Genomic DNA, 17,754 nt, shown 5'->3' with positions numbered 1-17,754 from the left:
GGGGATGCAGCGGCAGCCTTGGGGAGAAAAGGGGACTCCTGTCAATAAAGCATGCGTTGTCGTGTGCGTGTGCACGAGGCTGCCAGGGAAAGCAGCAGAAGCCAGTTGACAAAACAGGGCAAAACTCATACTATTCTCAACGTTGTCTTGCCCTCAGAGACGCACCTGCCTGATGGCAAAGCCACAAGCGCTGTGCTGGGATTTGCTCCTCCTGTTACAGCCTTAACTCGAGCGACGTGTGGCTTTTGCCATGTCCGTGTGCGCCGGGAGGAAGGGTGGAAGCTGCTGAGCTCCAGTGCGGTGCCCATCCCCGGAGCAGGGAGGCTACTAAACAGATCCTTCGGTTGAGGTTTTAAAAGAAAATGGCTGGAGAGGTTTTTATTATTTTTTACTTGCTTGCAGCTGCGCCAACTGAGCAAGGGAAATCAATGGAGTTAAGCACTCCTCAACCCAGCTTGCTCGGGTGGGTGAAGGCACCTGCTCAGGTGCACCCCACTCCCCTCCCAAAGAGGGGGAGATGCCCTGACCAAGGGGAGATGCCAGCTGGGGCATAGTGGGGCTCTGAGCTGCACTGGGGGTTCCCCTCCCGCTGTGACACACTGTTCTGGAGGAGGGATTAAAAAACCTGGAGATATTGACATATTTAATACGCTCTCCTGACTTGTCACGTTCAGAGGAACTGTTTACCTCTGCTAATGAGGCACAGCTTCCTGCTGGGGGCTGTAGCTGCCTCTTAGCACAGCTTTACAGCGGTGGCTCATGGAAAAGGAAGAAAAATCCCCCTCAGCTGAAGCGCTGGGGGCTCTGGGTACGTTTCCTGTGCTGAGGCAACATATTGTGTTGCAGTATGGTCCTACTGCCAATGTGGTCATACAGATGGCTTAATGAGATGGTCCTGAAAAGACCATCCTGGAGGTCTGTTTTCGCCTCTTGTCTGAAGGGGGGTAGTACAGCAGTGCAGCGTCTCGGTGGGCTCAGGTGGGGAATCGGCTCAAGGTGGTAGCACAAAACTCCTCGAGAAAACCCGCCTCGCTGCTCAGACCAGCTCTGTGTGAGCAGGAGGCTGCATGCATGCAGCCGTCCTTGCAAAAGCGTGCTTGCGTGTGGCAGCCATCGGGGCTGCCAAAGCCCTTCAGCTGGTGTAAGATGAATCTCCACTGAGTATTCGCTGCTTGAGCTGTCCCCAGTGTGGCCACAGGGGCCACCTTCACCATCAGGGCTATGGATTGTGCTTCTATCAAGGTTTTCTTTGGAGGCTTCCTTAAGCAGTGGCCAAATTACACAAGGGAAGGACTCTGTGACCAAACCACAATAAGCAAACATTACCCAGACCGGTAAAGGGTGGCCAGGGTGGGAGGTGGGGCAGGTTTCCCAGGAGCAGTGAAGGAAGCAACCGAGTCTGACAAGCGTGATCCCCTCCCAGTGTCCCGTCTGGAGGGAAAGGGCTGGCCAGGCATGTCCCTGGCAGGGGACCTGGCGGGTCAATAGCAGGGAGAAGTGGAGCCAAAACTCTGCCTGTCTCCCATATGCTTGTCCCAGAGATCAGGGAACGGTGGTGCACAATCCCTGATGGCTCCTGTACATCCCAACACGTGAACGTGCTCAGCGTAGCAGCCAGCAAGCCCAAAGATGTCTTTAACCACCCTGATGCTCTGCAGCAGCACACGGCTAGAGGGCTGCATGGCTGTAACAGGGCAAATGCAAAAATAACCTCTAAGTGACAGTGCTGAGAGGTGGGGGAGAGCCTCAAAAGCCACCAAGTGAGTCACGTCACTATGGCTTCCTCTGCTAAAATGAAGTGTTCCTTTTTGGTTTTAGGTTTATTGAACTGTCCTTCCTCTACGGGATGCACAACGCATTTGCTGCTGGTGGGGTGGTTGGAAGTCAGCCGGGAGGGCAGGGGGGAGCGGAAACAGATGGCCATACTTTGGCTGCTCCGTTAGTCCTGGTAAGATCAGTTATAGCACTGTTGAAACAATTCCAGGTATTATTTTTGAATCTGGTTTCCTCCTCCAAGCCGTGTGTCCTCCAAAGAATCTGTCCAAAGTCTCAAGATATTTACGTCTTCAATCTAAAAGTCAGAATGCATTAGCCAGGCAAACTTGGTCTCAGCGAGCTTAAAATAAACCAGTTCACTTTGAGTCTCACGCTATTAAATCAGTCATGAGTGTCCTCACGGCAACTAGATGTTGCAGGTTCCGGCTCTTCAGCATGCTCTTCTGGTTGCTTGTTTCTTGAGGGTGCACCAAAGAGCACCAACCTTGCTTAGCCCCAGCTCAGCCCAAAGGGGCAAATCCCAAGAGCCTCGTTGAGGACAAGTTGTCCTATTTGTCGTGAGGCAAATCGTAGAATGGTTTGGGTTGGAAGGGACATTTAAAGGCCATCTAGTCCAGCCCCCCTGCAATCAACAGGGACATCTTTAGCTAGATCAGGTTGCTCAGAGCCCCGTCCAACCTGACCTGAACCCTTTCCAGGGATGTGGCACCTACAACATCTCCAGGCAACCTGTTCCAGTGTTTCACCACACTCATCGTAAAGAATTTCTTCCTTATTTCTAGGCTGAATCTACTCTGTTTTAGTTTAAAACCATTACTTCTTGTCCTATCGCAACAGGCTCTACTAAACAGTCCCTCCCCATCTTTCCTGTAGGCCTCCTTTAAGTACTGAAAGGCTGCAATGAGGTCTCCTTGGAGCCTTTTCTTCTCCAGGCTGAATAATCCCAACCCTCTCAGCCTGTCCTCACAGGAGAAGTGCTACATTCCTCTGATCATCTTTGTGGCCTCTTCTGGACCTGCTCCAACAGGTCCATGTCTTTCCTGTGCTGAGGGCTCCAGAGCTGGATGCAGCACTGCAGGTGGGATCTCACCAGAGCGGAGTAGAGGGGTAGAATCATCTCTCTTGATCTGCTGGGCACGCTGCTTTTGACGCAGCCCAGGACACGGTTGGCCACCTGGGCTGTGAGCCCACATTGCCAGCTCATGTCCAGCTTTTCATCCACCAGCATCCCCAAGTCATTCTCAGCAGGGCTGTTCTCTATCCCTTCATCCCCCAGCTGGCACTGATACCAGGGGTTGCTCTGACCCAGGTGCAGGACCCTGCACTTGTCCTTGTTGAACCTCGTGACGTTCCCCTGGGCCCACTTCTCAAGCTGGAAATGTGTCCCAGTCCCGGCAACTGCACACCCAGCCCTTGGGTTTTGCCTCCTCTCAGTGGCCGGAGCCAGTCCTGGGCAGAAGTGCTGCAAAAGGAGCTTTCTGAAGGTGACAGCAGGTACTTACTCCTTGAGGAGGATTTCTTAAGAAACAAGATATTCATCTGACAAGACATGATGACAGGAATCCAGGATGTTGCAGCGAAGCTGTTCCCCACCTTGCTGGGGAGGGAGGGAGGGAATGGGGGAAAACAGCCACAATAAAAGACCCTGGGTTTACAAAGCCCAGCTGGTTTCTAGGGCTCTTAATGAGCGCACAAAGTTGTTTTGCTTTTTTTTTTTCCTGGCAGATAATGCCATTTTTAAGCCTCACAGCATAAAATTATATATTTTTGTAGGTGAAATTACTTGATTAATCATTAAGCTGTTGAATATTTTAAACAAACTAGACATCTGTTGTGAATGGTGAAAGCTGCACAGAAACAAAACTGCAGCTTTTAGGAGATCTCCATGCCAAAGGGAAGCTGGAAAGCAATTGCAACCACTAGCTGCACAATTAAGAAAAATAATAAAAATAGTAATAATATTAAAGGGAAAAAACCTCCCAAGATTTGAGCAAGGAAAAATAAGTGGATGATGTGAAAGTTTGTACTGCTTAGCCCAGGATGCTCATCACAGCTCTCATAACCTGGTGTGATTTGTTTAATGGTGTCTTGGCCCAGGGAAACCCCTGGAGTTGCTTTGCATTCAGGTGTCTCTTCTGCTTGATGGAATTGGGTTGTTTAAGCCAAGGCTTTGGCTAAAACCTAGGTCACTCTGGGACCAACTTGTTTCTAATTACAATCAGTCTCCTAATAAAAGTAATGACAAGGTCTCATCAACTTGGACTAGTTTCAGAAATCCAAGCTTTGTGTTTTTTTAGGGGGTGGGGGAAATCCTTGTCTTTTTATAGGAAGATTTTTATCAAAGGGGAAAATGTTAAACACATTTCTTTGGCACAAAAATCCACGCTGTTGCATGGGTTTCTCTTGAGTACTTTCTTCTGTAGTGGTTTTTTTTTTTCACCCCAAGAACTGGCTCAAACCCAACCAGAGAGCCCTCAGACCTTGAGTGTCTCCAGGCTCTCCTGCAAGCGCTGACAATGGTTGGGACTGGGGGCTATTTGATTGCCCCATCTGTAGCCTGAAGAACCTGAAGAGCTGGGTCTGGCTCCCTTGACACAAGGAGGAGCTTCCTGCAGACTCTGAAATGAGAGATCTGCTTAATGACCAGGCTCCTCCAGCAGTCAGGAGAAGGGCAGGTGCCCACCGAAGGCTGGCCCTCCTGGGGGCTGTTAGCAGCAGCCATCACGGCGGGAGGTGGAGGGGCTATGGGTGAGGAGGGTTTGCATGGCGCTGCCCCTCTTATCTGTAGGTTTTCACCCAGTTTTGTTGAGTAATTCAAGGGAAAAACATCCCTGCACGGAAGCAGCATTTTGCTGGCCTGCGAGTCGGGCGATTACTGCAGTGATTTCAGCGGGGCAGGCAACGGCACAGAAACCTCCTTCCCTCCTTCTCAGGAGCGCTCGTGGCCCAGGAAACCTGAACCCCTACCTCTACCCAGAAGGGTACAATTCCCTCCTTAGCACTCACCCCCATACAGCCACGATGTTTAAGGATCTCTCGGGTGCATCCCAAGGCCCTGCTCGCAGGGCACCTATGACCCTGACTTTGATTTTCTGCTTAAAGGCGAGCTGATGAGGTTCATCAATTCCCCATGTTGCCTCGCACAGCCACAAAGTCCTTACGTTGCTATCAAATTTCCCTCAGATCTTGCAAAACAACCGCATTGGCAAAATCCTCATGTGCACCTGATCCCTCCTGCCCAGCTAACGGCCCCGTGGTGGACTGGTGCCACCGTGGGGTCCTGCAGCCTCCCCTTCCCTGAACAACAATCATCTCGGCGCGTTTGCTTTCCTGCCCCTTTACGCTCAGCCGAGTTCCCTTGATTAGCACCAGGATTGAGCTGCGTGGCTTCGCTTCGCCTCCATCCCCTGCTCTGGCTTCCCTGGCTCTGCCGGGACTTTGCAGGGGATCTCCATCCCTGTCCCTGTCCTGGCCAGGCTGCGGGTTCCCTCCAGTGCCTGTCGGCACCACGATTCGGCACCGGGAAACAACCTGTGGCGCGGGGAAGACGCCGTCCCCAACCCAGCCCCGGTGACAACAACCTTTATCCTCCCCACTGAAACAGAGTTAAATCTCATTTCTGCAAGACACATTTTTGATAAGGGCCAGACCGAGCGATGTGCATTTTGGGAAACTTCCTTGGGTTTTCTTCCAGTAACCGCTCCAGCATGCGATGCCCTTTCCCAAACAGAATTGCTTTTACCCGGGAGAAAACACGGGCTTGTCCTAACATCATTGTGGGGTATTTTCACTCTTGCTGCTTCTGACCTGAGGGTTCAACTGCTCTATCTGGGTTTATGAAAAGACAAGGTGATTTTATGATCAAAAATAACATTTGTGGGTAATTAAATCTCATGCTTCAGGGCATAAACCATAACCTGCCAGTGGCCAGGATGGGACTCCCAGAGAACTGGAAATACTCTCCGACAATTAATTTTCACTCTGTTCATGGGCTGAGAGGGATCAGAGGGGTGAAACAACCATAATTAATTTACAGCGATTATTTCCAACAGCTGGCAAGTGGCATAACTCTCAGGCAGAGATGGCTGGGAGCACGGAGATAATTGAGGAGAAATACGAGGCCTCTCTCGAGCCAAACAGCCCCGCGCCAGCCCTTCCCCGTCATCTCGGGTGAAGGTCTGTGCCCTTCTTGCCTGATGCTCCTGGAGATGTGGGGGGATGCTGGGGGCTGTGGGGAGGCCACACGGAGCTGCCTGGCTGGGGTCCGCTCCTCTTGCACTAAGTACCTCGTCCCCCGGTGCCCAAGCGGGCTTTCACCGCAGCACGGCTGTGACTTGAACCCGGCAAACATCTCGGGAACAGCTCTCCCTGTGCCGTTTTGGGACGGCTGTTGGCATGCAGGGAGGGGTCCTGGGTGGGACCACGCGCTGCAGGGTCGGACTGTGGAGACGGGGGTGCTCTGAATGCAAAATGTGCCTTTTCGAAAGGAAATCTTAACGGCTTTCTTCAAGATGCTACGTTTCTTCTTTTTATTTTTTAAAAAATACCACTTTGGTCAAGCTCTATATATTTTAGATAATCCAGAAGCTATCTCATATAGTAGAAGAGAGAGTTTTCCCAGGGGCAGTCGGTGCGGCTGCTGCCCCAGAGCCACTCGGGGATGCTCCAGCAAACCCCTCGTCCGCACACCCGGCAGGCATCGCTCTCCTCCAAAGAGATGTTTTTACATGGCCCGTGCGCGTAGGCAGGTTCTGGCAAGGCATCCCTGGTTTGGGGAGGGATTATTTCACAGCTTCAGCTCTGGCTGGGAGGCAGCAGGCTCTGGGGCAGGGAGCCTTGTGGGGGTGAGGTGGGAAGCTCAGGGTGGGCTGGTGAGGTGGTTTGCTCTCTTGTGTGCCCTTCCCTCGCCGTCTCCCTCCCCCCAGCCATCTGCAAGGGGCTCTTCTTAGGGCAGAGACAGCAAAGGGGCAGAAAACCATCCTCGCTAACAAGCTGTTTGCTGTTTATGAGCAGGTAAAGGCAGAGCTGGAATGAATTATTAATAGAGTGGAAATGGGGTCCCTCCACAGATCTGCTGCTAATTCTGGCTCAGCTGAATGTCACTCCCTCCGTCTCCCCCCTGGCCGTGGTTTGGGGGATTGATTGCTCCTCTGCTTCCTTCCCCTTCCTCCCGGATGGGAGGTGGTCCGAGCGCAAGGTCACCCCTCAGCACAGGGGTTAGGACACACTTTGCCTGTGTGCGGGATTCGGGAGAGCGTGAGTCAGCAGAAACGGGCACCACTGGCTTTGTGGCACAGCTCTTAGCGAGCACACACCGGGACGCGCTCAGCGAGACATTTTGCTTTGCTTTTTGCCTCTTCCCTTTGGCCTGAAGCAGACACTCACTCACCGAACAGCGCGCCGCTTGTTCAAGACTCTCAGGCTCCCTTGGGCCTGTCTCTCTGCCAGAGAAGAGATTCAACCCCTACTCGTGGCTGCTCTTCCCCTTCCCCCCTCCAGCCTGTTTCTGAATTCGAGAAGCATCTCGTTTGTATTTCATCCTAGCTCAGAGCTGTGCCCTTCTTTCCACCAGCCGCAGGGAATCATCACAGTGCCAGACAGGGTCGTGTGGTGGCAGTGCGATGTCCTGTCTCCAAGTGGGGAAACTGAGGCACGGAGGGATTTCAGGAGTAGGTCCGGGCATCACCAGGAGCATTGCAGGCTCCACCTTTCTGAAGATCAAGCTCCCCCAGGGAGTTGGGCAGCTGGGCGAAGCAGTGGCTCCTTCAGCCAAGCTTGACGTGAGGGTCAAGGCAAACCATGAGGGTCGAGGAAATCTCCGCTCTCACCCCGTGCTGCCTCTGAGACTCTCCCCGTGGTCTGCTCAGTATCCCCACGAGAAGGGTCTGAACTGATCTTTGCACTGTAGGTGATAGAACTTCTGCGGGAGGCTGATATCCCGGCGGGGAGCGTCCTCTCCGCAAAGGGAGGATCCGGAGGGGGATACTGCTTGTCACGCACAAGGACCAAGCCAAGTCACCTGTCCGTCCTCGCAGCGCAGCTAGCACCGCTCGTGCATAGACACAAATCCCTTCCCGCCCACTCTGGATAAGCCAGAAACAGTCAGAAAATCTGGTGACACGATGCATTTGAACCTCCAGACTGAAACCAGCCCCGTCCACAGGTGACCTCTCCAAGAAGGGCTGTTTGCGGAGTGACCTCAGGGCAGCACTTCCACTTCCAAAGCCCTGGGACAGCCCGGCAGCAGCTCGGCTCCTGCTGCTGGATCCACTGCCCAGCACCTCGTCCTGAAAGAACGCACGTGCAGCCGATTTGTGGGCGACGCAAGGGTTAACGCTGCCCGGAAAATTCCGCTCCTAAGCAGATAATCTCATCTGCGCTGGGCACACACACGCCTCGCCCGCAGCCCGGCCTCCCATGGAATAATTTTTGAGCAGCTCTTTCTTCGCGAACTGCTAATCCCCCGGTGAGCTGCTCTAACCCTGTCCCTCCTGCGCCCTGGGCTCACCTCCGCACCCACCTCCCTGCCAGGGCTGCACCCCTGCAACGGCTCCTTTTGCAAGTTCGTGGATTACGGGGTGACCTAGAGCCCGAGATCAGGAGCTGATGAACCAGACACCCCTCAGCCAGCGACCGTGGGCACACGTTCAAAGACGCAGGCATTTAATCCCATTGACTGCTTTTTAGCTTGTCTCCAAACCCGGACTTTCTGTACCCAAGAGTTGCAAGCTTTGCTCTTCCCAGGGCATTTCCCTGAAGCCTGTCTACAAATTAAGCTGCTTGGATCCTGCCCCATCCCTTCTCTGGCAGATTATTAAACCCTTGCATCTTGCTACAGAGATGTATCTGTGTCTGCAGCCCCTACCAGCAGGGGCACAACAGCAGCAACCCGTGTGCTGGGCTCCGAGTGCATTATCGATTCAGGACTAAGAAAATGCTTAGGAAGTAGGAAAAGTGTCCTGCTCTCTAAAAGCTTGTGCGCCTTGTAAGCTCAATACATGCAGCCTTTGCAGAGAGGCTCACTACGCCGCTATTAATATTTTATTCTGTAAGAAAGGCCCTGATAGTTTGAATGGGGGAGGGCAGGACACAGAGGCAGGGAGGGAGCAGAGGCTCTGCTGTGGTCCTCCAATGGAGATGCAGATCTTCCCCAAAGCCTTTGTGGGACAGGGGAGAGCATGGTTGGATGGTTGATACCCCTGCACCCACCTCTGGCCTCCGATCAGGGCTTCTGTGTCTGCTGAGTCAAGCACCCTGCTTTTGCCGTTGCACGATAAGTATTTGTCTGCTTTATGCTCCATTTTAGGGGAACAATTCAGCAGGTGCCTGTTGGTGGTTGGGACTGCACTGTGGTCAGTCCAAAACGTGCCCTGGCTGTCCCGAGGGCAGGACTGTGATCCTCTCCTTTTAGAGGGCTCCCCCAAACCCCCTTAGCGGCAACACCACGGAGCTGAAGCAGCTGCCTTGGCCAGGGGATGGGGGATCGCAAACCCTTTGGCTGGGAGTAAAAACCAGTTGAATCTGTGCTGGTTCTCCCTTCGGGATATTCACTGCAAAAGAAACATGAAGGTCCCGAGGGCAGGACTGGACACGGTGGTGGCAGCATCCACGCAGAGCTCCGCGCCGGGGGAGCAGAGACCCATCGCCCACGCTGGAGCGTGGAACAAAACGGGTGCTGGTCTTGGGCTGTGGGCACGGAGCCACCCAGCACCGCTCACGGGTGTGTGACCCTGCTGCCTGCTCTCATCGCACACCGGCGCTCGCCGCCCGTGTGACTTGTTGGAGGTGACGGCTGCACGTGTGCAGCTGCTGCGGGGAGGGCGGGCTGCTGCGTTAGGGGCTTCTGCCCAGATGTGAGCAAGCGGGAGAGGTGGGAGCTGGCTGGGATGAGACCCAACTTGGTGGCTCTGCGTCACTGCCTGCCTGCACCCACGTTGCTCCGGGAGGAGCAGCCCCGGCCAGTCCCCTCTTGCAGCTGAAGCCTGCTCGAGGACAGCTGACAACTGCAGAAACCCCCACGGAGCCAAAAGCCACAGGTTCCCCTAAGCCTGCCTGCTCCTAGCACAGAGCAGATGCACGGAGGCACCAGGGCCAAACGCTGGAGCAAGCGCACGTCGGGGCAGTGGAGCAGGGCGAGAGCGGCACCAAGGGGCACACTCTGTGGGTCCCGGTGTCCCTGCCTGGGGGACGTTGGGGGGAACTCAGGAGGCACATCCGAGGCTGCAGGCAGGGTTAGGGTCCTGCATGGGAGAGCATGGGGTGAAGGCTGGAAGTCCAAACTGCTGTTTGCCAGTGGGTCTTAGCCAGGGCTTTGCAGGCATTGGCTTCTGCCCACAGACATCTCCTGGCTGGGCACCAAGCAGGGCTTCGCAGGCCACAGAGGGAAAAGCCCCTTTGGTGTTTTCCAGCACAGGAACGAGCGTACCGCATCGAACTGCCCAGGTAACGCCCAGGGCGTATTCAGCACTGCAGGCTGGGTGCCTGGGGAGATGGATGCCTTTGAGAGGGCAGCAGCAGCAGCAGCAGTGCTCACGCCACCTTGGTGGCGAGCTCCCGCTAAGGAGGTCAGCAACAGCCCACGTGCATAACAACTCCGGCAAGTCCGAAATTCGGGCTCTGCTAGCCAAGCATTGCCGAGCTGCGGCTGCTCACGCTTGATGGTTCACCATCTAGGTCAGAGGAGGAATTCATTAACCTCAGGGACCCCCCAGCCATCGCTGTGTTGCCTTAAGCTCTGTACCCTGACGAGCCGTTTGTGTCATGGTCAGGGGTTTTGGTGCTGCTTGGGTGTGTTTCCATTTTGGTTTCTCCAAAACCACGGCGTGAACCTGGTGCAGAGCTTGGACGGCCCCTGTTGAGGACATGAGGATTGCTTGCTCATCACTGCGCTGCCCCAGAGCCTAACTGCGGGGGCAGAGGGGCCCATCCAGCGCCGTAGGTGATTTTGCAACCCCACTTCTGCAGTTTGCTGCCCGTCGCTGCTGCAGACGACCCAGCTGCTGTCGCATGCAGTGCTGCAGCCAAGCGCTCAGCCCTGCAGCTGCTGCAGGAGTGGAAAGCAAAGTGTTTTGGGTTGCTTTGCAGAGGTGATTTTCAGACGGATCAGGGAACTGCTACGACCGACCGTGGCTCTGCAGCTTCTAGTGCTGCCACAGGGGGAACAGCGGGGAGGCGGCTGTCACTCCTGTGGGACACAGGGCAGGGTTGTGGGGCTGGGACAGCCTGAGACCCACCCCTCAAAATCGTGATGGTAAAAAGGTTGTTTGGGGTCTGAAATGGTAATTGGGCTCAACTAAGGTTAAAACTGGACTTTCACTTAGGGAAATCAGAGCGTGGTAGGAGAGCACTCCTTCCCACTCAGGCAGTCTCTTCTGTAGGGAGAATTCCTTTTAAAGTTTAATGGGAAATCGTATCTATGCTATAGAATACAATACAGATTTTAAATAAATAGGAGGGACTTTCCTGAATCCCTTCAGCTTCAAAAGTCGCTTATGGAAAACTGTGATACCTGGAGCTGGTGTGTGAGTGAGTGTAAGAGCTGCTCTCCCTGCTCCGGCCACACTCCCCAGCAAGTCTTTGGAGTCAGTTCTCTCCAGCTTTTCCCATCTGGACGCTGTTCCCTTTGAAAAGCAAAGCTTTTCTTAAAAGCAGTTTATTCTTCCCCATCTTGTTGAAGGTGGGGGTAAACTTTCTGCTCACTGTACCAATTAAATCTGCTTGACAGCTTGATTTTTATCACTGTGTCTTTTCCATCAGCAAGTGGAAATGATCCTTGTTAGGGGAGCAACATCCCACTTTACAACAAGATGAATCCCGAACTGGGCATTTAAGGAAATTGCTACAGACTGTGAGGGGAAATCCCGTTTGCTCAGCACTCTCTAATTTGAAGCTGAACTCTATTCTCTCATTTTCTGTAAAGCCTCTGCTTTTATAACACTGAGATCCTGCCACGCTCCGGAGTAGCCTCTGTGGCAGGAGAGCAGCGGTGTGTAATTTGCTGAGCAGCTAATAACATGCAATCTGAGGGTCTGGCCCCAGGGACAAGGAGCCGTTGATCTTGACTTCAAATAGTGTTCTCTGTAGCAACCCTGACGCTGAGGAGTGATTAAGAGCGGGAACAAAACCAAAAGGCCCCAGCCCTTTCTCCCACGCTCGAGAGCAGTGCCACGACGGGTGCAAGGGGTGGATTAGGGAAACCTTCATCCCGATGGAAATGGCAGCAGTTGCCTCTTCCAGGCTCTCCTCAAAGGAAAGGCGAGTATTTTCCAGGTGTTAGTTTAATGTACCGGAGGGTTCGAGGAGGAAGGGGGGCCGTTGGCACGTTACAGATGTGAAAAGAAAGATGTGGCTTTCTGTCCCCACAACCCTGACTGAGATGTCATGGGCAATTCGACAGCGGAGAGGGGATTTCTTGTGCTGCTGAATTTTGGCATAAAGGCAAAATAATTGTCCCCAATGCCATAGGTCCCATAAGGAAAGGCAAAGAGGAGCGCTGTCTGCCAGCCCTCTGCTAAGGCCAAGGCTGGGTTTGCAACCAACAGTGGGTAGCGCTGATTTATTCAAGGAGGAGGGTGAACATGCACTTTTCTTGGAAAGGATTTTCCATTTGGCTTGTACACAGGCTCTGCGCTGCCCAAAGGCTGCCCTTGAACCCTGGGGCAGGCGCAAGGCTGAGGACCCCTCGTGCTTTGACCCCCCGGGTCTCCTGCCTGAAACAAGGTGCGCAGGGGCAGCATGGGCACCTCCTGCGGGCTGGGGAAGGGCTGCGGGTTTTGTCCCTGCCTGGGGTACCAGAAGGGATGGATCCGTCCTTTAACCACCAGATCATGCTGCATCTTTACAAACGCTTTTGGAAGAGCATTTCTGAAGCAATTCCATTTTCCTTCTTACTTTTTAAAAACTTTGACTGTAGTTTTAATCATCCCCGAATCCTTTGTTTGCACCTAAACAGGGCTGTGAAGATATGGTTGGGCAGAGTTATATGAAATGGGCTAAGAATGTAGGGAAAAGGGTTTCTGTGCCCAAAATTTTGTCTGCTTTTTCCAATTTTAGCATTCAGTCTACTAAGAGAAATAGTTCTTTAGTTCAAGCCTTATAACCACATGTCATTCAGAAAAGTTTAGCTAAGAATTAAACTAAACATCAGATTTGGCTGAATGTGTAATGAATAAATAAAGCCTTTTCCTTTCATGTACCCGTGCCAAACTCAACAAGCCTTATTAGCTGATGAAACAATGCTGACGCCAAATAAAAATACCCCTGACCCATCAATATAGGCTAAGAGCTCGGCCCTGCATCAAAGAGCATTGTCTGAATGAGAAATACTGTCTTGATACCTCGGGGGAAATGAAAAAGGGCTCCCATCCTGGCGGCGAGCTGGGCTCCCTGTGCCGCTGGCCGGGTGCAGGGAGCAGCAAAGCCAGTCCGTGACGGCCGCTGGCTCACAGGCAGTCCGCTCCGGCCACCTCTCCTTGCTTTTGCTGGAACGGTTTGGAAACCCCTTGAGCTGCAAACCTGTCGGAGCAGGTACCAGGGTTTTGGTGTTGGTTTGCTCCCCGCTGCCTGCCCTGTGTGTGAATTGCCCACAAAACCTGCATATTTTTTTATCTTGTGTGCAAAACACTGATGCTTGAAAGTGAAATTCTCGAAGGTCCCTGCTGGGTATCAAAGTGCTTCAGCATCTCAGAATAGCTCAATACCTGGGAGCACCCTGCCAGCTTCGTCCTCCTCCCCGGCAGGGTGGGATGGCGAAGTAACGCCCCATCTCCCCTCTGCCCCGGGCAGCTTTGCGGTTCCCCAGCCGTGCCAGCCCTGCAAACCCCCCTCATTTGAAATCTGCATTTAGCTGCTCCGTGCCATGCCCTGGGTACGATCTTTGAAGTCTCACTCTTCCCTCGACATCCTTGGTTAAAAGATCTGTTCCCTATTAGTCTTCAGTCACACTTTCAGATTCATTCAGGCTTTTATTTACTTATCCATCTGTCTTCCTGCTCCCATCACTCCCCCTGCCCTGCCAGGAGGGAAAGTACAATTCATTTTTCAGGTGACCCTGCCAGAAAGGCATTGACATGAATAAGAGAAGGTTCAGAAACCGTGGAAAAAGCAAAACCTCCAACTTTAATAAGCAGCAAAACACTTCTGAACCAGAAGGGAGCAGCCAGATGTGACTAGAATTGCTGTAGAACAGAAAAGACAATCCTCCAAATAATTCCTGCAATCCCCCAGACGCCTCTTTTGCAGAACTCTCTGCGAGCGCTGCTCGAAGTTGTTACAACCGTAGTGCGCGATCCTGCGGGCAGTGAAATGCCCCTCCGGTACCGGTACAGCCTCGTAGGAACCGCTCTCTGTCTCTCAGGGTCCTGACTTTCACCAGGACTCTCCTCCTCTGCCCTGCAGCGACGCCCCGCACAGGGACATGGTCCTGCTCCCTCTTGTCTGGCTGCCTTAAGCATGGAGGGATGTTTGTGTGTCTTTAATTTTGATTTCAGTGGTCTGAGCAGTGCAGGCGTCCTGCTGGGCTGTGCTTAATTCTGAGTAACGATAGTTTAACTGCACGGACAGTACCCTGCTGTTTTGAAAGACACCTAAGAAAGCAATATAGTTACTGTAAGAACTTCTCTGCTGGAAAGCCAGCCTCCTATGAGAACCCACCTGTTACGTAAAAATAATTAAAAGAGAAGAGAAAGGATAACAGGACACCGAAAGGCACCTGAGCCGGCTGGCAGGCAAGGAGCAGCGCAGGGTTCGTGCGAGCCGCTCACCCTCCCCTCTCGCAGCAAGGGCCAGGGCTCGGAGGTTGTAACGATCGGTGGGCAGCGCCATTGATTTTTGTCCAGCGCTTCCTTTGCGCAGGGGCAGCAAAACTCCGCTCGCCTCTCTCTGCACGTCAATAGGTGTCAAGTCACCACCCAGGACCAGCGATGGAAAGGCTATTTCTTGCTGATTCCACTTTCTACTGACCATAAGGGGATGCTCAGCAGTAAATGGTCACGTGTCCTTCTCTGTGACAAAGGCCATGAAAATTTACCTTGATGGTCTCCCAGCACCTACCGCTCAGGTCCTTAGGCTGGACTAGAGCCTGGGTCTCTCCTGCAGCCACCTCCTACTCTGTGCACCAAGTGCTGGGTGGGCTCTTTGCTCACCTCAGCAGGGCTGCTCTTCATCTGCTTCGTTTTTAAAACTCTCTAATCCTCTGGAGAGGACAGTGCTGGTGTAAGATGGGGGAGAAAGGGCCATAAATACAGTGGGATGTCATAAACCTATCTCAAAAATCTAAAAAAATGACTTGCAATAAATTACTCCTTTTCTTAGCTTGATTCTTCATCAGGGAATTGCCTGGGGATGTTGCCGTGAGTGCTGGTTTCTGTTTTGGGAGACGAGAGCTGGGCCAGGCACACACCCCAGGGTGAGGCAGGGACAGGAAGGCAAATCCGTGTTTTGCATTTGTGTAACTCCCATTCACGGCTGTACACGGTGTTTGCAAGTGTTACAGCACATGGCAGGCGTACGCTACAAGGAAATACTGCTGGTGCCCAGAATAGAAGGATTTTAGCTCAGTATTGACTGAGTCAAGAGATGTAGAGAGCTGATTGCAGTTTGCGTCTTTTGCTTCCTTGGAGGTCAGTGGAGCTGAAGTCTAGAGCATCCTTAGCCAGAAAGGGTTTGCAAATAGCTGCAGTGAACGTAGTGGTAAGCAATCTGATGTTCACCTTTTAATCCTTTTGCAGCCAGTCAGATAAATGGAAATACAGACTGACCCATCAATAGTTCACTGTTTTATTTGCAACCTTTGACTTAATCTTTCTTCTCAAATGAACTTTTAAAAGGAAAAGCTGCTACTTATCTTGATTTAGTGACAACATCTTCCCTGGTACTAATGAGACCCCCTAGGCTGGAGGGAACTGGGTAACTACTGGCAGCATGTTCTGATGGTCATAAACGTTTGGCATCCCTTGGTATCAAAGCAGCATTTTTCTCTTGGATTTTCAGCAGCTGCCCTGAGCTGGTTTGGCCCAGGGTACTTTCTAGGAGTTTGTGCATTTTCTAGGTGGGGAACTGAGGCATGGGGTATACAAGCCTGGATAGCGCTGGCAATAGAAAATGGAACTCCCTCCACTGATTTAGAGGGAGAACTCCCCTTCCCGTTATAGGTAACAGAAGAATAATACACTTTTTTAGAAGACACTCCTTGTGCGGTGCTCACCCCTGTCAGCCTGGGCTGGCTTGGTCCCTGTGCCGTAAATGTGTGCTTGGACCACTCCCGGAGGACGTCTGGGAGCGGGCGTTACAGCCACACTGTTTTTCTCTTTGCTTTGACCCCTGAACTCTTTTTAACAATGTAAAGCCTTGTGAATTATAAATCAAATGCTCCTGCTGAGCTTTGTGGTGCACGGAATGAAATGCAATGATTAATATTTAAGAGAAAATAAGTTAAAGATTTTAACTACAAGCGCAAGTGTCTGTCCACAGAGTCTTTTCATGTGGAGGCTAAAAGAGAGGGAGAACCACATTTTCAGCGACTCCGGTGAAATTTGTGGCGGTCAGACCAACTGCCTGAGCTGCCGGTGTGCGGGGGCCACGCTGGCCTCCACCGCCCTGCCCCCTGCTCTTACTCACGCTGAGACCACGTACCCTCTGATAAAACGCCAGTGCCGGCGCAGCCTTTTGGGATGGGACTGGCACACACACGCACCCCACACACTTCAGCAAGCAGAGGGACGTGCTCAGAGCAGCTCAGGTGGTGCGCTCACTCGGGGCAAAGCTTTTCCAACACCCAGACCTTACCACCCCACACTAGGACTTGCTCAGCCCTCCCTGGCTCCTCCTCGCCCTCCCCTCAGCATGCCAGCACCATCCCTGCTCTGGGGCTGACCTCCCATCAGCACAGCACCGGTCGGGTTAGCGTTAGGGTCTCCCCATTTTGCAGACTGAGAGCTCAAGGCAGCAGCCACCGTTGCCACCCTGAACCGAAATGTCCTTTTAATGGCATCTCGGCAGGACATTACCCCTGGCCACCTGCAAGCAGAGTCTGTTATAATACGTCAAATAAGGAGGGAAACACTTACGTGGGTGCAGAACCTCTCCGGTGGGTCCCCACAAGTGATTCCTGCCGGATCCACCCGTACTGTCACATAATCCTTCATCCGCATGGCCTTGGGTTGACAAGCATAAAACTCCCATGACGGGCCATCGTCCGTGGTCACCCAGGACTTGCAAATGTCATACTGTCCCATGGCCAAGGGGAGACAGTGCAAAAGGAGAGCAACCAGGTAGAGCATGGCAGCTGTGGCCAAGTGCGGGACCTCTGGGCGAGGGCAGTGCCGAGAGTCCCGAGGAAGGCAGCTACTGGGCTAGGGGTTGCTCTCGGGATCAGCATGGAAACTCCTCATCTAAAAATGATCCAGTCGAAGGAGATCCAGATGATAACAGGAATGATCTCACTCTGTGCGCTGTATTTGGATGTGGAAAGTTTCTCTCGGTACAGAAGCCAACTTTGCAAATCACTTGATTGGGAAAGTTTTGGCCAGAGTTGCTGATCAGTGGTCAAAAGTCTTCCTTAACCTCATTTTTTTCCGCTTTATCGTATGAAAGGGCTTCCAAATCAGCATGAAAATATCTAGAGGTGACTCCAGTCAATCAATAGAAAGATCAAGTTCTGAGTCGCTGATGAAATTTGATAGGAGTAAATTGGAGAGGCTGTGAGATGGTGCTGGATCAGGTTTTCCTCAACCTTCTTGTCCGCCGCAAATGCGTTGCTGTGGAAAGCGCCTTAAACTGTGGTCTGCCTTAAATAATTATTGGGGCTTTTGAACATTAATACGTCAAATAAATATAGCATCTGGCCATCAGTACAACTCTGACAACAGAGAGACTCTTTGGAGCTAAAATTCCTTTCTCCCAAAGGATGGTTGCGTCACCATAAACACGTTGGGTGGCAAGATCCGCAGGGGCCCCAGCAGGATGCTGGGTGGTCAGTGG

General features: G+C 52.6%; 1 protein-coding gene across 2 annotated transcripts in view; it reads right to left on the bottom strand.

Annotated features, from left to right (window-relative positions):
- NTNG2 (netrin G2) overlaps nucleotides 1–17,054 on the bottom strand; it is a 47,116-nt gene extending 30,062 nt beyond the window's left edge. For both annotated transcript variants that reach the window (XM_086475703.1, XM_009961330.2), the window contains exon 1: nucleotides 16,842–17,054. In XM_086475703.1, the coding sequence (XP_086331829.1) occupies nucleotides 16,842–17,054 (213 nt within the window). The remainder of the gene's footprint in view (nucleotides 1–16,841) is intronic.
- Nucleotides 17,055–17,754: the final 700 nt, after the last annotated feature.

The sequence above is a fragment of the Leptosomus discolor genome, chromosome 19, assembly GCF_034619465.1.
Source record: "Leptosomus discolor isolate bLepDis1 chromosome 19, bLepDis1.hap2, whole genome shotgun sequence".
In the NCBI taxonomy this organism is placed as follows: domain Eukaryota; kingdom Metazoa; phylum Chordata; class Aves; order Leptosomiformes; family Leptosomidae; genus Leptosomus; species Leptosomus discolor.
The sequence above is the reverse complement of the archived record's forward strand: the minus strand, read 5'-3'. Positions and strand labels throughout refer to the sequence as shown.